Raw genomic sequence first — 20,362 nt, 5'->3', positions numbered from 1 at the left:
GGTACTAGTTGTAGGATGGAAACCACGAATTAGATTTGTAAAATTTAAATGCACATTAAAATATTCCAAGCATTAATTAAAGTATTATATATGAATCCTAGCCATGTAGCAAAACTTTCCATGAAAAACCTTAATGTCATCAAATATTCAGAATTGCTCTGCTGAAAACAGTCAGTTCTTAAGACTATGACGCTCCAAAAGCCCTTACACACCAGATCACTCGCAAGGCTCCTATAATGTGACATTCACAAAGGCTCAAAGACCTGCATACGATCTAATGTTGTATTATCTACTTTTCAAAATGTATACATTCTATTTTGTATTCTGTTGCTTTGAAAAAAAAAATCATATTATGTACTTGCCTCGAGATTCAAATCCTAAGGAGATCCTAGCAACAAAGCTCTGTATTAACACAACGGTTGCAAAACTGCAAGTATCCATAACATTGAGACATTTGTCCATAACACAGATATTTAATATCAGGGTATGCTCAAAACATTCTTCATAGGTTTAAATAAGACTCATATCAGAAAACTTCAGGGCATGACAACCAGCAGATTAATGTGTTATAAGTTTATAAAATTGTAATCCAAAGTTACAGGTAAAATCTTTATTAGATTATGATTGTCTCCATCCTTACAAATGCAGAGACCTTACAATGTGATGATAAAATTCAGTAAGTGATTATGATTAACAATTAACAACGATTCAAAAACCTATTCGTCCCACCTCTTTATGATTATATTACATATATAATATTTTAAGTCAGCTGAGGTACAAATCAAGCTGCAGGTTTTACAATTATGTTTATAGTTAGTAATACTCTAGCATCACAGGTGTTATAGGTCAATTAAAATATGATAATGTAATTAAACTGTCAATTTATATTAGAATTTACCGGAACAATCTATGAAAAAATGCTACTTTACATCATTACATGTATAATATGAAATATTTTATTTGCCCATCCCTTAAAAACCTGGAATACTATCTTGCACTGACAAGGAAGTAAACTAATGTTTATTCAAGTTAATTTTACTTAAGGCTCTAATAATTATATATATCTAAGATAGTATTATCCTTTTTAAATCTCTTTACACTATACGTGTCATGTAAAAACGCTTTTATCTTCTGTATATTTTTGCCTTCTAATGTTTTGTTGACTTTGGGTTTCCGTGTATAGGTTGGCTAAACCTCCTTTCCCACCAAAACATAGCTAAAAAATCATATAAGTTCTATGGTATGCGTTGAATGAATTGATATTTACAGTCATAAATTTGAACGATTCATTGAAGATCTAATGGCTTGAACCAATTAGTCAATCAACAGTCTTTGAATCTAAAATGGAGCAAAATGAAATTCCTAATTGAATTGCATTCCTCGGACCGTAAATACAAAGAATACATTCATAAGAAATCTATGAAATGAAAGCTTTTTGAAGATCTGTCAAATTACAAACTAAGCCAGTCCTCGGACAGGTCACTTTTCCATTGTTTCTCTTGGCCATTTCTTCCAAAGCCTGTTGGATTGCAAATAACAAGGTGTAAGAAAATAATCTATTCATAGAACTACGAAAAGAAAACTGGAATACATTTAAGTCAAGCTGTGGAATAAAAAACAAGTCATTTTTAATTTACACAATGCTTACAGTCAAATATACATATCCTTGCTGCTTTGCAGACAAACAAATGTTATATAGATAGACAACTATTTCATGTTTTAGAATTCAAGTTGAATTATAGTTTCATTACTTCTTCCTTCAAATACTATAATTGGTTGAGAAGAATACCTTAGTGCTGTACACATATCCATTTGGTAAAACTAGTGGTGGATTATGTTCATCCATTAGTTCTTTTGAAATGTAACAGACAAGCTTAGAATGGATGTGCTTTGAGAAAGGCAAAGATGATGCAAGATTGCGGAAGTCTGCCTGTGACAATGGATCTTCTTTTGTGCAGTTCTCCTCATAGCAAAATCTTCAGCAAGTTAAAGAAACGATCCAAACAATCTAGGAAAAAATTCTTAAAGTAGCTTATCCATATTTGCAACATATTTCTACCTGCAAAATTGTTTAAATAATGACAATTTTAAAAGATGGATTAAAGGATACGGAGTCTTAAGGGCAGTTAATCCAGCTTGTAAGTAAATATTCAGCAGTGGTTGAAGAGTCATTCCATACAGTTTGCAGAACTCCTGCTTGAATAGCTGAACTAAATCATCCCATTGCTTTGCATCAAACAATATCTGTGCAGTGAAAATGAAGGCCAATAAGCATCAATATTTTTATAATAATTATTAATTAATAAATTAGAACTTGCATTACAACAAAGAAATATAGTGCACAACATTATAAATTTATGCACCTTTTAAAGATGTGTTTCTTAAGCAAGTATTGTGGCAAGAAAAACAAATTCTTCTTTTATAAGTAACAAAATTATTTTTAACTATTTAGAGTGGATACCATACATTTAATATTTTATCATTTAAGGCATGTCAACTAGATGCAGTTGGGATTAATATGGAGGGAGGAGCAACTGCTCTTCTAGGGATTTCCTTCAGATGAGGACCATCTTTCTCATTCACTCCTCTGATTTGACATCTGTTTGCATGTGGCAGCCCATCTTTTGCAAGCATTGTTGCTATTGGTTTTCCTATAGCGTATTTGATTCTATTTTTGGCTTCTGCTATTCAAGATCATTGTTTTTCCTATAAATGAAAGACACTGATACTCAAGGGTTGCAACAATATGGGTGTCATCAAAAAATGCTGATGCCTGGTCTCCATTTTTGGTACTCTTGGCACAACAATTAACTGTGAGATGTTATTACTAGTTTCAAGTTACATGTCTCATGCAAGGCTTGATATAAATGCCACATGTTTCCCATGCTTCAGAATGTACACACTTCTTCAATCCCTGCAAAAAAAATAAACAAGTCTTTAGTTCACCATATATAGAACCATATTTCAGGGCCCCTCAATGTGTGTGTTATGTCGTAATAGCGAAGAGAGTGTCTCTCATCTCTTTTTTCAATGTTCCTTCACTAGACATATTTGGCACTTTTGGTGGGAAATGTGGAGCCAAGCTTGTTGGCATGTCTCTTCTTTGGCTGAGTTTTTTATTCGATGGGGCAAGGCCCCTATCAAAACCTCTTTTCTTCAAGTTGCTTGGACTCTTGGCCCTTCTTTTATTATTTGGCATGTTTGGTTGGAGAGGAATCATCGGATCTTTCAAGATGTGTTGTTGGGGGCCCCACCACTTGTGGTGAAAAATTCTCCACTCTTTGGGAGAAACTGTTTTAGCAAATTGTGACTTGTCAGAGGCTGTGGATCCTGGCGATGTTATTTGCTACAACCGTCTCCATCTTCCTCCGCCACAAGGTCAGTTCATGAGAAATAGATGCAGACACCCTCTTCGGAGGATAAATAGGGTGGGAAGGTGGAGTCCTCCGCAGGGCATTCTGAAAATCAACATGGATGGGTCTTCTCGGGGAAATCCTAGTCCTGCTGGCATTGGGGGAGTTGGTAGAGATAGCTTGGGGACTGTTCAGTTTATTTTTTCTGTTTATAAAGGTCATCATACTAATAATTTGATGAAGGCTCTTGCTATTTTATATGTTGTGGAGCATGATTATGCTCTTGGATGGAGCAGGCTCATCTGTTAATCAGACTAGCAGCATTCTACGGATGTTAGTTGGTAGCTAGTTTTGGTTGTTAACCAGATTCTTAATCTGTGTGTTGATGTGTTTTAGGCACATAACATTACAGAATAAATTACCAAGATAATTTACCCTCTTGAACAAAATCACCTCAGATACTAAGAATGAGATCAACTAAAATGATTCCAAGGTTTCTACATGTCAGGTCTTGACGAGTGGGTAACTCAATGGTCGATGTGAATTGTTGTGTTCACTTGGGGACTTAGGCAAATGTTTGGATTATCATGAAGATGCAGAATAGGTGTGCTAACAACTTAAGATTTATCAATATGGCTCTGGATTTACTTCTTACTAAAAAAAGGGCAAAAGGAATAGGGTTCAGGAAATCTATTCTAAGCCTAGGAATGTCAGAGATGATGAACGGATCTAGTGGAATCAAACTAGGCAAGGTCTCACAAACAGGTATTGACACAAGCTTAGTGCAATCGTCTAAGGTATACTTGAAGATTTTCAGGCTTTCACCATCAAACGTTGACACCATCCAAGTTGATGCTTGTCAAGGGACACGTAATAGTTGAAGTTAAGCTTACTCGAATTTCCAGTTGACCACACAAGGCGCACTTACCAACGACAAGAGGCTAGTGGTATGGATTAAGGATTCCACACAAATAAATTCAGCAAATCTTTCACTCAATCTAACATACATGAAAATAAATTCTAATCTAACTTGGAGGAATTGAGAACCATGAATGCAAACACAACACTTGAAGAGCAAAATCACCAACAATTGAACAATGATTATGATTCAAATAGCTGCAGCATATACCAACAATTCTACAAAAACTCTCTTACAAATGAGAGACAAGGAGGCATATATAGTCTCTTACAAAAATGGATGGCCAAGATTGATCCAAGATCAACGGCCAAGATCATGCCAACAAAACCCTAGAATTGCCCTAATAAGGGTTTACATAAAAAATGGTGCCACCTACATATGGCCCAATAAAAAGATACCTAGTCATCAAATAGGGAATCTTCTAGAAGATTCCTCCCTGCATCTCTCTCTCTCTCTCCTAGCATACTCCAAGAATCTAGCCAATACTGAATCTAACTCCTCCATGGAAATGCTAGGCAAGGTATCCTGCTGTAAATCAATCACGTCCAGTGAATCCGAGCAAGCATCCAAAGTGTTCTCCCAATCTGGCATGAGCTTTTGCGAACTATGAACATGAATCAACAAAGAGACCAAGTCCTCTATCTGACTCTTCCAACTGGCAAAAATACATAAATTTCATCTTGTCTCTTAATCCGGCTATGTAAACCACTAGCATCACTAACATCAACACTCAATAATTTCTCAATCGAGGCAAGGATCTTCATCTGGATGTCTTGAATCAATCCCTCCATCTCCATACAACTCGACTGGGCATTCTCATAAATTGCTCTCTTCATAGCTAATGAACAATACCAACCATGGAAATCGTATATCTCCATTGTGCACAATGTTCTCGCTGACCAAGGTGGAATTAGGAATCTTCTTCAAAGCCTGGAGGCATGGAATAGTTTTCTCTTGAATAGGTCGGAATTCTTCCCAAACTCCCTCCAAATACTAGATTCTAAATGCGAGCCCTGTTGTCCTATCATATGCATGGGCAAACTGAGTAAGAAAATCATCTACCTGCTTTCTTGCACTCTCAATCCACTTTTCCACCTCCGAGAGTGTATCTCTCGCTGCCTCATAGTGTGAATGTATTCCATGGTCAACTGCAATAGGGGAAATAAGGGTGGGATTTTCACGCCTTATCCCTGCAATATACTCTCTAAGTCTGATATTCTCTTCTCTGTACTTTTCTTTCTCCGCAATCTCTCTATCTAACCTTGCATCGATTGCCTTGAGGTTTTCACCAACCTCTTGAAATTCTTGCTTTTTGGATGTATGACCAAGGGCAACTGAAGTGATCTGGAAATCCATAGGAGTAGCAATGTCCATTGTCACGCCTGCAATAGGAACAACAATCTGCGCAATCCACATCTCTAGCTATGTATGACAAAATCTCTGCTTTCTTGGGCTCTTTCTCCTTAGCACTCCTAGCTAGGTAGTCATCAATGTCGTCAATAGGCTATAACTCTATCATTTGTTTACTTTTCTCCATACTTCTCATCAGCCATTCAGGAAAAGTAGCCATCTCCATACCATCATCGAGACACATTTCTCGATCAAGTCCTCTCAATGTCGAGATAACATCATCATCATCATCAGGACTATTCCTGGTCCATTCGTATACCTCATTTCCTAAACTAACTTCCAAAAGGACAGTAGGGGATCCCGGTTGATCATCATTCTCATTTGGAGGTGCAGATGTCGCTATGGCATGTAACTCCTGAATATTCCTTGGTAGTATCACTGTGTTGGAACATTGTTGAGCCTCCTTGTTCTGCTCTATTACTTCAATCACTTTAATTGATGAGACACTGAGAGGTGGTGAAGGAATGATAGGTGGAGGAATGATAGTCTTTTGTTTCTTCTTCACCTCCTCAATCTTCTCCCCTCTAGCATTGACTTCTCCTAGCATGTTCTTCCTTCTCTTGGGAGCTTGACTCTCTTAGTTTGCAAGAATCCTGACATCACTGATAGTCCTCTGATCATCCTCGGAAGTAGACTCTTCCGGCTTTATCCTTTCATAAGTGAAGGGAACACCCATATCAACTAACTTATTCATCTGTATATCTACCCATGCACGAGAGAAACTCAAGACCTCTCTCATCAATACATTCAGGTCAATCTCTTCTGACTCTGACCAATTAGGCAATAGGATTGCCTTCTTCATTTCATTCTCATACTGTGGATGCCTATGATCTTTGTTATCTAACACTTGATCAGGAATGAGGAAAAGTCCATACTTCCTCATGAAATCCACTGACATTTTGGACCACATTCTTCTCCACTGCTTGCTCGTCCATCAGGTTGGCTCGATAATCTTCTATGTCAACTTTGTGAATGAACTTCTCTCCCTTGATCCTTCCTACTTTCTTATCTGGATCAAATCTTTCTCTTTTCTCATATGTAGCAAATCGATAGAATGCAAGCTCCTCACTCGCAGTGAGGGCGGCTAAGGCAGACTGGCAAACCTTTGATGTCTTCCCAACTGAAATAGGGAATGTCATGCCTGTCCTATGCTTCTCTCTTTGAATGACATCAAACTCTAGAAGCTATCTCACCACTTCCAACAAGATCATTTGTCGGTCGGATACCTAGGAAGTCTATAGGGTTCAGATTGAAACCCATGAATCCTAAGGTACATGAAAGTGGGAAACTGAATATACCACAATCCATATTTTTCTATTAACTTTGTTGCCTCCTTGGACAATCTTCTGTGGATTCCGCCTTGCAGCATCCGTGTGATGTACATAGTGAATGCATCATTCACTCTCTTATAGTCTTCAATTATGTACATGCTCAGCTAGGGGTAACATTCATGACTCTTGAATTGTCCTTGCCCATTCCCGACTTCACCTTTGCATATCAATCCTCTGTATGAAACAAACCGTGCAAGTAGGTATACCAGGAAAGAAGTCATGGCGAATGACTTGGACTGCTCTACATTCCTCAGCTAAAAGTCCAGATTGTCACTTATAATCTTAAGACCAATTTACCAATGTTCCTCTAAGACAATCCTGGATGAAATAGAACATCCATCCATCGAATATTGCTCCCTGCGGCATCCCCATCACTCTGTTGAGTAGGAATATCAAGTCACTATACTCCTCTTTGAAGTCTATGCACATGAGTGTCTTGGGAGCCTTGGAATGATGAGACCTAGGCTCAATCATCCACTCTTTGTTTATCATATTCTTGCAGGCACCCATCTTCTTTGTGTATCTTTTTGTATATTCATCCTTGGTCACATCCTTCAAATCTATTCCACATGGAATTCCGAACACCTCAGCAATAGCATCCTTAGCAAGGTAGGCAATAACAATGCCCTTAGGAGTTTTGATCATTCGCATGAGCGAATCATAACACCGTGCACACTCCAGGATAAGCTCACTGCATTGTATGGACTGTGGAAATCCAGCGGCATGAAAAATACCACTCTTCATAATGTTCGCATATGCTGGGGAAGGAACCTGATTTCCGACTCCGAACATCCACTATCGCATCTAATCCAAGCCTAGGAAATGCATGTTTGTATCTGTGATCTCCTTCCATCTGGATGAAATCTTGAGCTCTGGATAGAACCCAGTCTCCAACATCTTCGGTAGTTCTTTCCTTTCCTTAAATCTGGACTTCGACATCGTACCTGTACAAAGCTTGAAGTTAGACTTAGTAAAATAAATAATGTTCTTGATAAAATTCCTGACTTTCTAAAGATTTTAGCTAATTAGAGCATGAAGTCAAGAAAATAATCCATACTCTTGGTAGATTTTGACAATTAGATTCAAAGTGTGACAACGCTAGGGCATGGAAACCCTCTATAAAATTCAATAATACTTCCTTATGCTTAGAAATTATGCAAACTAAAATGCAAAGGAGTATACTGGATCAACGATGACTAAGGAAAGGTGTGAAAGGTTGTGTTTGCACACAAGGTATGTGTTGGTGTCTGTTTTATCATCTACCAAACATTAGAATAGGATACCCGAGGGTATTTTATCCTCTCCTAAAAAATCACTACTGATTCCAAGGTCTATACATGCGAAAAAGTGACTTTAGTGAAATAGCTTCTTGGGTAGTGTATGCTGAAAAATCTCAAGGGGGGCTTACGTTAACAAATGTCCATTGAACTGCTGGACTTAGATCAATTTGGCAATTTTAGGCTCTCTTTTTTTGGATTTTCGGGATTTAGACTTTCAAAAAGGGAAAAGGGGATAGGGTTTAGGAAAGCTGATCTAATCCTACGAACTCCGGAGACGGTATCAATTGGGTGCTCTCGAGAAACCAAACTTTGCTTCGCCACACTGAGGACAACTACACAAAGCCGATGCAATCTTCAATGGATTGTGCTTATGATCGAGATGTTGGGATGCACAGAGGATGGGCTCAGACTAACTTTGCACAGTGAAATGGAAATCATCCATTCACCAAAAGTATGAGCAGAGATACACCGTCAATTAACACTTATCAAATCCTTCATTCAATTTAACAACATGAAAGAAAATCTAAATTAACTTTAACTAAGTGTTGAGGAAATTGAAACCATGCTAATCATTCAAACAATAGGGATTACAAAGCTTTAAGAGAAAGCGCACATGCAATATATTATTCAAAAATGACCTTCACGCAACAATATGTCAAAAACCTCACACTCTCCAAATGAAAGGAGGTAGCCTTATATAGTTTTCAGAAAATAAACGAACAACCAAGATCAAACAGTGATCAAGGGCCCAGATTGAAAGCTACAAACCCCAATTAGGGTTTCCCAAAACTAACTACCCTCGACCAATGAAAAAATTACATTTGGGACACTTGTCCTTCTTGCTAAATATGAACCATCAATGAAAATAGAAGGTTGTTGCATTGTGAAGTGTGCCCTTCTAGAAGCTTCTGGATAAGTTAGGTTCATTGAATCTGGACATGCTGACTTGGAACAATTTGATTGGTTGAAAAGATGACGAGGGGCTACCGCAACGTGAGTCACCCCTAATCTTGCTGAGGTGGTGTAGGAATAGGTACGGGCGCTGGCTCTTCTCTTCTTATCTCAACTTTGATACGTGCGGCAATTTCTAGCTCCTCGTCAAGGATAAAACACATGCGATGCCAATTAGGAGTGTTTCTTTTCACTTCCCACGCCAAGCTGTACAATTCTGTGATAACGTGTTCTTGTTCGTCGCTGAAATCCAAGTCTGGCTGAAGACTGGATGAGGTTCTCTGCCTGGTTCAGGAGGAATGATTGGTAGGCCCATGAAGAAAATTGTTGAATTTCTTAGAATAATTTCTTGTTGACTCTATGCCTGCTTCTTTGTGGCTCCAATTTATGTTGCACAAGAGGAAGGTGAAAGCTCTAGATAAACCCTTGCAAATATGAAATGAGAGGATCAAGTTGTTCAGACATTCGCTGTGATCATGTCCTCCTTCTCGATACCCTGAAATTTGGAGAAGGATTTCTCCATGCCTTTATCATAATTGAGGAAATTGGAATTTTCTTTGTGAAACATTTCCCATACTTAGCCAAATTTTGGCTATCTCCATGCTCGGATGAACTTTGCTCGTGAGCTTGTCCTCAATCCTCCGTTTGGCTTGAAACTCCAGCTGCGATCTCTATGATGATCCCGCTTCTATTTCCTCCTGCGACCTGTAAAACCAAAGGAAAATAAGTTAGAAACCTATCTTAGATTAAAGAAAATCGAGGCTGCGAACGGCTAAGTGTTTTGAGATTTTATTTCATATGTAAATTCTCCAACCTTTTATAACTTTAAAACTCTCATTCCATTTAGTCAACAAAATAATTTTTCTCACTAAAAACTTGAACAAGTTCACAAAAATCATCTCTGACGGATTTTGAAAACTCGGAGAATGTAATAAATCTGCACTTAACCAACTTCACCTTCGATGGGGAGAGAAGAAAAAGACAAGAAGACAGAAAGATCTTTAGAAAAACTCAGAAAATCCGAATGATCTGCCTCCTATTAGCTGGTTATACTCCACAATCTGCGGATTCTTTGACAAGAAGCTCACCCAACTACAAACAATATCAAGATTTTTCTCCAAATAAACTTTAATCTGCAAAAATACTTCTCAATGTTTTCCTCAGTTTGCTAAGGAAATTCGAACTTCTTGGTGTAAGAATGAAGAAACAAGGAATGCATTTGTAATGAAGTTGATTTCATAATTAGAAACACGTAAATACTATCCAACTCATGTTTCTAAATTCAGCTTAAATCTTGGGAAATTTTCTCATCCAATTTCGAGTTGTGTTGTCATCTCTTTGAGTTTGAAAATCTTCTACTTGTGCAAGTTTCTAAATTGAATTTAGTCCATAAATTCATACTAGGCTTATAGATTGGCATCTTCCAAAAGGTTTCTAATTTAGAACTCAGTACAAAGATCACCTCAATCTGCAAATATCTTCTTTCCAATTTTAATCTCGAGTTTCCATTTTGATTTCCCAGCTCATTGATCTTCGAAAATCTCTTTTTTCAACTTTCTAAATTAGTTAGAAGTTTGAATTTTAGGAAGATTCGATGACATCACTTAGCATTTGAATTCAATTTTGAACCTGCTGTTGACTTTGTTTGACTTTCAAGAGTAGGGCGGAGTTTTGAAGGCTTCAACTTCATGCTTGGGCAGAGTTTTCATCTTCTAACATGATGCTTGGGCAGAGTTTTATGACTTCTATCATCATGTTTGTTTGCTTGCCTTAAACTTCATTCATCCCATTCATAGGGCAGACTTTTGAAGGCTCTCTCCTTGGGCGGACTTCACTCACTTTGAAAACATCTTGCATGTCCAAGTGTAGGGCGGACTTCTACTTGGCATCAAGTATCACTTCATACTTAGCTAAATTTCTGTCATCAATTCTCCTTCATATTGCATCATATTAACCTCTCCATTTACTGACTTCCAATCTTCATGTTGCCATCATTGATGTCTCTTACATAGGGCAGATGTTTTAGGTTCTTTGACACCACACTTGGAAGTATTTACTAGGTAGGGCGGACTTTCTTAGCTCATGGAAGGCGGACTTTCTTTCTTCTCTTAGGCAGCTTGGAGGGCGGACTTTTCATTTCTCCAACACCTCCAACTTTGACAAGGCAAACTTCTCCAACTTAGGAACCATTTTGCATATCTTTCGAGGAGAACTTTGGAGTTAGGCAACTTGCTTGGGCGGAGTTTATGACCATCAACAAGGCGGAATTTTTTGATCTTGAGCACCTTTCACTTCATCCATAGGGCGGAGTTTTGAGCTATCATCCTATAGGGTAGAGTTTGGAGAGACCTCAACCAAGGCGGAGTTTTAGGCTTCCACCAAGGATGGCGGACTTTGGAAGACCTCTTCAAACATGGTGGACTTTGAGCACCTCTCCATCATGGGGCGGAGTTTTGAAACATCACCATGACTAGCACCTCTCCATCATGGGGTGGAGTTTTGAAACATCACCATGACTAGCACCTCTCCATCATGGGGCGGAGTTTTGAAACATCACCATGACTAGCACCTTGGGCAGAATTTGAAGACTTTTCAACTTCATGGAGGGCGGACTTCTATGACATCTCCACCATAGTGCGGAATTTGAAGGCATCAAGGAGGGCGGACTTTTGGTTTATCACCAAGGGGGCGGACTTTTGAAGGCTCTCTCCATGGCAGACTTTCTTCACTTCACCATGGGCGGCCTTTGGGCATCCCTCCATAGGGCGGAGTTTTGAGTGTTCCTCTTCAAGGCGAACTTTCATGAGACATCAAGGAGGGCGGACTTTTGAAAGCATGACTACCAAGATGGAGTTTTAGACTACCTCCTCAAGGCGGACTTTAGGCATCTCTCAACATAGGGCGGAGTTTAGAGCTCTCTCTTCAAGGCAGACTTTTGAAGGTATCAAGGAGGGCGGAGTATATATGAAATATAACATTTAAGCTTATCCTTTAAGTTATATTTCATATATATTGTCAGGATGTTTGAAAGTGCTTTCAGATCTCTAGGACTTATAATGCAAAATCTAGTTTTTGGAGGATTCTCAAATTTTCCAGACACAGTCAAATTTCAGGATCAGGATGACATTCCAGACTTAGCCAAATTTCAGGACATTTGAGGATCAAGATGACATTCCAGACTTAGATGATTTTTCGAGCTGATTACCCTTTGAATGCGCCATGACCCCCTAAAATATAGGAACTTAGCTTTTTGGGTCAAAACTTGAAAAAAAATTATCACGATCGGAGCAGGCCAGTACCACCAGTGCAAACCCTAGGTCCCCATTCTGAAAAAGCAAAAAGCAAACATCCCTAAAAAATAGGGAAAACTTTCTAAAAATAGCCATACCGGGGATCGGGCTAAAAATGCCAAAAAGGAAACTTCCTAAAAAATAGGAAAAAGCAAAAAAGCAAACTTTCTACAAATTCGTCCAAATCAATTGCGATCTTCGTCCTTTGGCCTTTCTAGGCACTTTGACGGTATTCGGACTCTGGTATCACTTGGCTTGCAAAAACTAGCTTTCAATCTCTAGGACTCGAACCATTCAAAACTGAGCAAAGCTTGGCAAAACTGAAGTGGAAGGCCACGAGACACTAACAAAAACCCTAGAAAGCAGGAAAAAGGGAGGGTCCCCATTTGCAATAGTGCAATGTGTGAAAAGGTCACAACAACATGTCTGAAAACACCTTCCGTAGTCAACAATGGAGGTCACAAATCTAAAGACAACCTGCAACTAATAAATTAACTTCAAAAAACATGTTGCAATCCTTCAAAAAATATGCACAAACTTGATAAAAAACAGTCTTGATGATGAAAATAATTAATTTTGGAAACATAGTTATGGCTGGTAAAAGATAAATTTCTGAGGACAAGCAGCCATTAACACAGTTGCAGACCTTAAGACAGACTTCTAATGGTCTGAAAATGATTCCAAAATGCCTCCAAATGTTCTCCAAATGTAAATCGCTAAAGTTGCAGCTGGCTGGGCAATAAAAGTTAAGTCTGAAAATTGAATGTACAGCCAACAATGGAGGTCTAAATCTGAAGCAAACTCAGATCTGAAGCAAATGACAGAAAGTAGGGGGGCAAAGGTGGCATCAAGCATGCATAGAATTCACCAAAGTATGCTCCCAACACTTGCAAAAATAAAAATCGAAACTGGACTTAGGCAAATTTTCCCAAAAAATGAGTGAAATGCTAGGAAATTATCGGGATAAAGTGCAAAATAACCTTACGAGCGAGAAAACAACTCCAAAAGGTCTGGGAATACCTTGGCATTTTAAAATCACTGATGCGCGTGTTTAAAAACACATTAACGGTCAAAAAGGTCCACAATTAAACAAAATTTAGGATCATTAAAATATCAATGTTTACAACTTGATCCTATAACCTCAAAAACCCTGTTGCAATCCTTCAAAAAATATGCACAAACTTGATAAAAAAACAGTCTTGATGATGAAAATAATTAATTTTGGAAACATAGTTATAGCTGGTAAAAGATAAATTTCTGAGGACAAGCAGCCATTAACACAGTTGCAGACCTTAAGACAGACTTCTAATGGTCTGAAAATGATTCCAAAATGCCTCCAAATGTTCTCCAAATGTAAATCGCTAAAGTTGCAGCTGGCTGGGCAATAAAAGTTAAGACTGAAAATTGAATGTACAGCCAACAATGGAGGTCTAAATCTGAAGCAAACTCAGATCTGAAGCAAATGACAGAAAGTAAGGGAGCAAAGGTGGCATCAAACATGCATAGAATTCACCAAAGTATGCCCCCAACACTTGCAAAAATAAAAATCGAAACTGGACTTAAGCAAATTTTCCCAAAAAACGAGTGAAATGCTAGAAAATTATCGGGATAAAGTGCAAAATAACCTTAGGAGCGAGAAAACAACTCCAAAAGGTTTGGGAATACCTTGGCACTTTAAAATCACTGATGCACGTGTTTAAAAACACGTTAACGGTCAAAAAGGTCCACAATTAAACAAAATTTAGGATCATTAAAATATCAATGTTTACAACTTGATCCTATAACCTCAAAAACCCTGTTGCAATCCTTCAAAAAATATGCACAAACTTGATAAAAAACAGTCTTGATGATGAAAATAATTAATTTTGGAAACATAGTTATGGCTGGTAAAAGATAATTTTCTGAGGACAAGCAGCCATTAACACAATTGCAGACCTTAAGACAGCCTTCTAATGGTCTGAAAATGATTCCAAAATCCCTCCAAATGTTCTCCAAATGTAAATCGCTAAAGTTGCAGCTGGCTGGGCAATAAAAGTTAAGTCTGAAAATTGAATGTACAGCCAACAATGGAGGTCTAAATCTGAAGCAAACTCAAATCTGAAGCAAATGACAGAAAGTAGGGGGGCAAAGGTGGCATCAAACATGCATAGAATTCACAAAAGTATGCTCCCAACACTTGCAAAAATAAAAATCGAAACTGGATTTAGGCAAATTTTCCCAAAAAATGAGTGAAATGCTAGGAAATTATCGGGATAAAGTGCAAAATAACCTTACGAGCGAGAAAACAACTCCAAAAGGTCTGGGAATACCTTGGCACTTTAAAATCACTGATGCGCGTGTTTAAAAACACATTAACGGTCAAAAAGGTCCACACTTAGACAAAATTTAGGATCATTAAATTATCAATGTTTACAACTTGACCCTATAACCTCAAAAACCCTAAACGGCACTAGGCATGATCAAAACTCCGAGACTCTGGCACAGGAAGCACAAAATTGCCCACTAAGCAGCCAAAACCCTAACCTAACAACACAGCAAGCCGGAAAAGAGGGGGTCCCCGTTAGCAATGGGGCAATGTGTGAAAAGGTCACAATAGTGTGCTTGTTTGGATTCTGTTACTTTCACACATATCCCTCGAGAGTGGAGCAGGGTAGTGGATTGTCTAGCCAAATGGGCTTCTAATCAAATGCTAAACTAGAATATTGTAGATAAGGGTCAATTACCCTTGGGTTTGTCTCATCGGTTAGATCACTTAGTTGAACTTGATAGGGCTGTTTGATGCCCCTGCTTTGTATTTCTTCTTGTTGGAATAAATTTTTACCCCTTTTATTTTTTTCGTACCTTGTTTGTGGCAGTCCAGAGAGGTTGTAGGCATTGGGATATAGATGTTAGATCCATAGTACATACGCACCTGTCAAACTGAAATTGAAAACTAGCAGTCTCTATGTATAGAAATTTTGTCCCCTAGCTCTTGTTTCCTATACTTTGTGAAACATTTCTGGTTTGTCAATGGATACCTATTCATTTTTTAATAATAAATATTAAAGTAATATTGTAATATTGCTATAATGGTCATCTTAGTCATTTAGTTTCTGTTTAGAATGTTTCCTTTCTTGTTTCTATTTTCAATCATTTCCGTTATGGAAAGATCCTCTTGTAATATTCTATATAAGGAATATTCCTCTCCTTTGTTTAATAGAACATTCAATTATCATTTCATGGTATTAGGGCGGGCAAAGATTTTTTTGATGATTTTTTCATAAAATTCGTGGTTTTTTACCAGAAAAATTTTGTGAAAATTTTGTTAGAAGTTTTTACACAAATGGAAATCCTTGTTTTGTTCAATAAAGATCGAAGCATATTTTTAAGGATTCTTGTAGGGTTTTATGATCAATTATTCTGAAAAGAAAACAAGGGTTTTTTGGTGACGTTTTTACACATCACCCCATTGAAAATAGGGATCCCCCATAGAAATGAGTGTAACCTTGGTTTTGTCAAGTCTTAAGGTTGGCTGAAGGTTGAAATTGTGAAATAATGTCGTATGTAAAGGTGAATTACAAGGGTGTGGATCATTAAATTCTTTGACTTGGTGAAACAACAATGTGAAGTACGAAATTGAAAGTTGAGCAAAATTGTAAAATAAAAAAATTGCCTTGCAATTCCCTATCATGTGCATTCCCTCCTAAAATTGCTAAGAAAACCATTACAAGAGAAAAAGTAAATTGCAAGAAATTTGTTACAATTTGTACAAGAAAATTACAAGTCTAGGGTTCAAAATTGCATTTTAATTACAAGGAAAATGTTGAAATCATTGCCCTAAAATATTAAATTGTTTGCAAATTTTGTTGATTTCGCTTGAAATTGTTCGAGAACCCTTGCAAATTTCCTATTCACCTTGCAAATTGCATGTCCACCTCGCAATTCTACCCAGCTCAAACATAATTTCTTGACCACCTCTAAATCACACCTAAGGGGTGTATGATGAGTTAAGATGTCAAGTCGGCCTAATAAGGGAGTTAAAAATTCAATCTTGAGAGGGCTATAAAAGAGATCAAGGTCTCCCATTCTAAACATCAATCTGCAATTCATTCAAAGCAAATTATAGGGAGCAGACTTCTAATGCAAATTAAGGAGCAGATCTGCGATGAATTATGTCAGATCTTAGGCAGTTCTTCCTCCACATTGGAGCGGATCTGTCATGTACCAGCATTAACCGGTAATCAGTACCTGATTATGTCAATCAAACATTGTAAATTATTATTTAAATGAATTATTAAGAATCAATATTAATATGTGATTAATGGTAATTTACAGTTTGTTTAATATATACAATTATATATATACAATTATAAATTGTGTCAATACTCATTTTCAATTGTTTATTAAAATAAGATGAATATGTTATTAAAGTTAACTAAGTGATTATAAGATCACGAATCTTATTATGGACTTTAGAAACATAGAGCGCTGGGCTTGGGAGGATGTGTCCCCTAGAGTAGTCACATCTCTCCCAACCAACTGTTGGTTGTAGTTAGGGCTGGCGGATTCCAATTGCCTTGGGCAACATTGGAATCCGCCCCCTTAATATAGAGCTCGACCTATTACCTCACGGCACTAAGGATTGCACGCCACACTCAAACTAAACTCGCCTCCTTGATAGGGCCAACCCTATCAAAGTAAATTAAAAGGGAAATCAATAAGTAATATGGATTAAAATATAAAGGAGGCCGACATGTTTGGGAAACATATGTCTCCTATAAATGCAACATTTTCCTCTCATTAGCACAATCAAGTTCTTAAAGTTGATGAAATAATCTTCGGTGAAAAAGCGAATCTCATACTTATGCATTTAGCAATATCAAATCTTCTATTTGGTGGCAGAAAACTTCATAAGGATTGCAGTAGATCCCAAACAGCAAACAGCGAACCTCATATGTTGCAGCAGATCCAAAATAGGAGAGTGCGAACTTGACAGTAGATCCCAAACAGCGAACAACGAACCTCATGTAGCAGCAGATCCAAAATAGGAGAGTGCGAACTTGATCAATTGGCAGCAGACTTCAAATTGAGGGCAGCGAACTCCTTTAGAGACTGCAGATCATCATCAAAATATCGAAGACTCCATTAAAGGATTGTGATCAGATAAGGAGAACTGTAAACTAACTATTCCTTCCTCATAGTGGCTGCAACTCCAGATAAGTGTGTAATGCTCAATTGAATTCTAAATCATAAATCAGATCTGAGGATCCTTTGGCTGGGTTTTTCCTCCTAGGAGGTTTTCCCAGGGTAACTGTGCATTGTCTTTAGCATTTCATTTCCTTCATTATGCTTAAAGTCTGGAAAACTATAAATTAATTAACCTAATTCTAATTTTCTGAGTTTTATTCAATCTGAAAGTACTAAAAATAACACCAACGTGGCCCTCACTCCACGATTTAAGAAAGGCTCTACCGTGGAAGTGAGAAAGGCAAGAGGGAATAAGACAAAAAGAACGGACAAATTCAGGCTGACTAAACATTGCTACTGTATTCAATAAATAAGCAAGGTATCAAAGACATGTAAAGGACTGGTACGTATAACTAGTTCTTTATATAATATGGTTCTGGAATGTATACATCCAATCCTCCATTTGAATAATATAGTAATATAAATTAATTACAAACATCCAACTAAGTAGGCCACCTTGCTGGATGCCTAAGTGCTGCCATCAAGGCCAGGAGGGTCAATGTTCCACTCTTGGGCTTAGTTTGGTTAAGTGGGAATTCCTCTGTATTTTCCTTATATTGATCCTACCATGAAGGTTAGCAGCAACTCAGAAGATAAGATACAGATAGGTTTGTAATTACAGCAACCTGCTGAGTAGGCCACCTTGGCTGCCACCAAGGCCAAAAGGGTCAATGTTCCACTTTTGGGCTTAGTAAGGTTGACTGAATTACATTTATCTGTGTCTTATCCGAACCCCTAGAATCAGTTTCATATTATTATATATAGTTACATGTTCTAACTGACAGCAATAATAGTCTACATATATATCTATATGGTTGTGTTTGATATGTGTTGATTGCAGTTCCTGAAGTCAAGGAAATTAAAAGAACAACTTCACAAGTTCCTTCCTTAACCCTCATCTTCTGAATCTTGTACAGTAGGGACTATATCGAGATACTTAAAATTAGGAAGCATTACAATTGTAAATTAAATAAAGAATAATTAATTAGAGATTGTAACAATAATTTGGTTCAGATTACACGGTGTTGGGGTTTAAAACTAAGTTGTATCCTAAGTTAAATGAATAGTTTGGTTATTATAAGCATATTGAGTTAGATTACTATTGTTAATCAGGTTAACTACTAGTAGGGGACGTTACAGGATCTGATCAACTTGAGAGTACGAATTATAGCATCCATTGGAGGACATTCGTACCAGACTTTGAATCAGGATTTAGTGGAATTTTTATCAGCAGACTCACACTTGCATCACAATTTTCAAATGCAATTTCCAGAATTCCCAAGTCATTTCAGATCATTGGACTAAAAATCAGTTAATGTCAAGGTTCAACTTGGAAGGGTTTTAGGAGGGTTTATGAAGTTGAATTTGTGAAGCAATTATTCAAAAAGGATTGTCATTTAAATATCTTTTGAGTTCTTCAACATAAATTCAGGAATACAAGATTCTAGTTTTCATTTTCCTATCAACTTTTTGCATTTTACTAACTTAGGATTCATCTTGCTATCATGATTTAAGGAATTTTCTTTCTTTTTCAGATTGATTGCATATGATAAGGAACACTTTCTAATCAAGGATTGCTGGAGAAAGACAAGATTCACAAGACAGCATCAAAGTGAGGGATTTCCAAGTTGTGGATACAAAGAAGATAATAGTGCAATGAGAAAGAATTCAAGTATGAAAGGAAGATTCAACAACACCATGGAGAAGTTCAAGATCCATACATTCAAGATCCAAGCAATGATGCAAGAAAATATGAAAGATGCAACAACAACATGAAGGCTCCACACCACGAGGAAATCATGAGGAATGAACTTCACAACTTGAAAGAGGAACTCCACCAAATCAAGAGAAGAACATTGCTTTTCGAGCAAGATTTCATAACGACCCTAGATTTCCTTTGGAAATCCAAGATCAAGGTCAAGGGTATCCGAAATTTCAAGGAGACAATGGTGAAAAATGGACAACATATACTACAACAAAAAGAGAATCAATGCAAGGGGAATTTCATGATTCTAAGGCATGAAGAAGTATTATGACATGAAGGACTCCACTACAACAACTACAAGGAGATCAATCATATCAAGGAAATATTCCACAAGTCAAGAACTACACCAAGGAACTCAACAATTCAAAAGAAGGAGCTCTACATCAAGGAAATTTCAAGACAATGTATACATTCCAAGGCGTAGAAATGTTTCAAGATTCAAAGGTTCAAAGTGGAAATGCATCACAAGAAGAAGAATTCCCAAATGTGAAGATGGAAAAGTGAAACGTGATCAAAGACATTGTGATAGTTTCAAAAGAGTTGAGCAAAGTTAGAAACTTGATCATCAAGATGATACAATTTGGGAATATGAACCAGCACAATCATTCCAAAGGCTAGAAAAATTGAGTATCAAGAGATATTACCCAAAATACAAGGCTTCTTTGTGATGAAGGAGAAATTTCACGTTGAGGTGGCACCCATTCATCACCAACCAATCTAGTGATTCCAAGTCAAAGCATCCAAGTTCAATGAACTTGACTCATCAACAACTACACGTGGAGGGCGCACAAAATTCAATATACCTAACCTTGTTTCTTATTGCTCTGAATTCAAAGG

The 20,362-nt window shown here is 37.5% G+C and overlaps 1 protein-coding gene across 3 annotated transcripts in view; it reads right to left on the bottom strand.

Moving 5' to 3' along the window:
- Window positions 1-1,217: 1,217 nt before the first annotated feature.
- LOC131074121 (protein MAEA homolog) overlaps window positions 1,218-20,362 on the bottom strand; it is a 100,272-nt gene continuing 81,127 nt past the window's right edge. For all 3 annotated transcript variants that reach the window (XM_058010677.2, XM_058010679.2, XM_058010676.2), the window contains 3 exons: window positions 2,111-2,244; window positions 1,790-1,976; window positions 1,218-1,519 (listed from right to left, as the gene is read on the bottom strand). In XM_058010677.2, the coding sequence (XP_057866660.2) occupies window positions 1,418-1,519; window positions 1,790-1,976; window positions 2,111-2,244 (423 nt within the window). In that variant the 3' untranslated portion in view covers window positions 1,218-1,417. The remainder of the gene's footprint in view (window positions 1,520-1,789; window positions 1,977-2,110; window positions 2,245-20,362) is intronic.

The sequence above is a fragment of the Cryptomeria japonica genome, chromosome 4 (genome assembly GCF_030272615.1).
Source record: "Cryptomeria japonica chromosome 4, Sugi_1.0, whole genome shotgun sequence".
In the NCBI taxonomy this organism is placed as follows: Eukaryota; Viridiplantae; Streptophyta; class Pinopsida; order Cupressales; family Cupressaceae; genus Cryptomeria; species Cryptomeria japonica.
The sequence above is the reverse complement of the archived record's forward strand: the minus strand, read 5'-3'. Positions and strand labels throughout refer to the sequence as shown.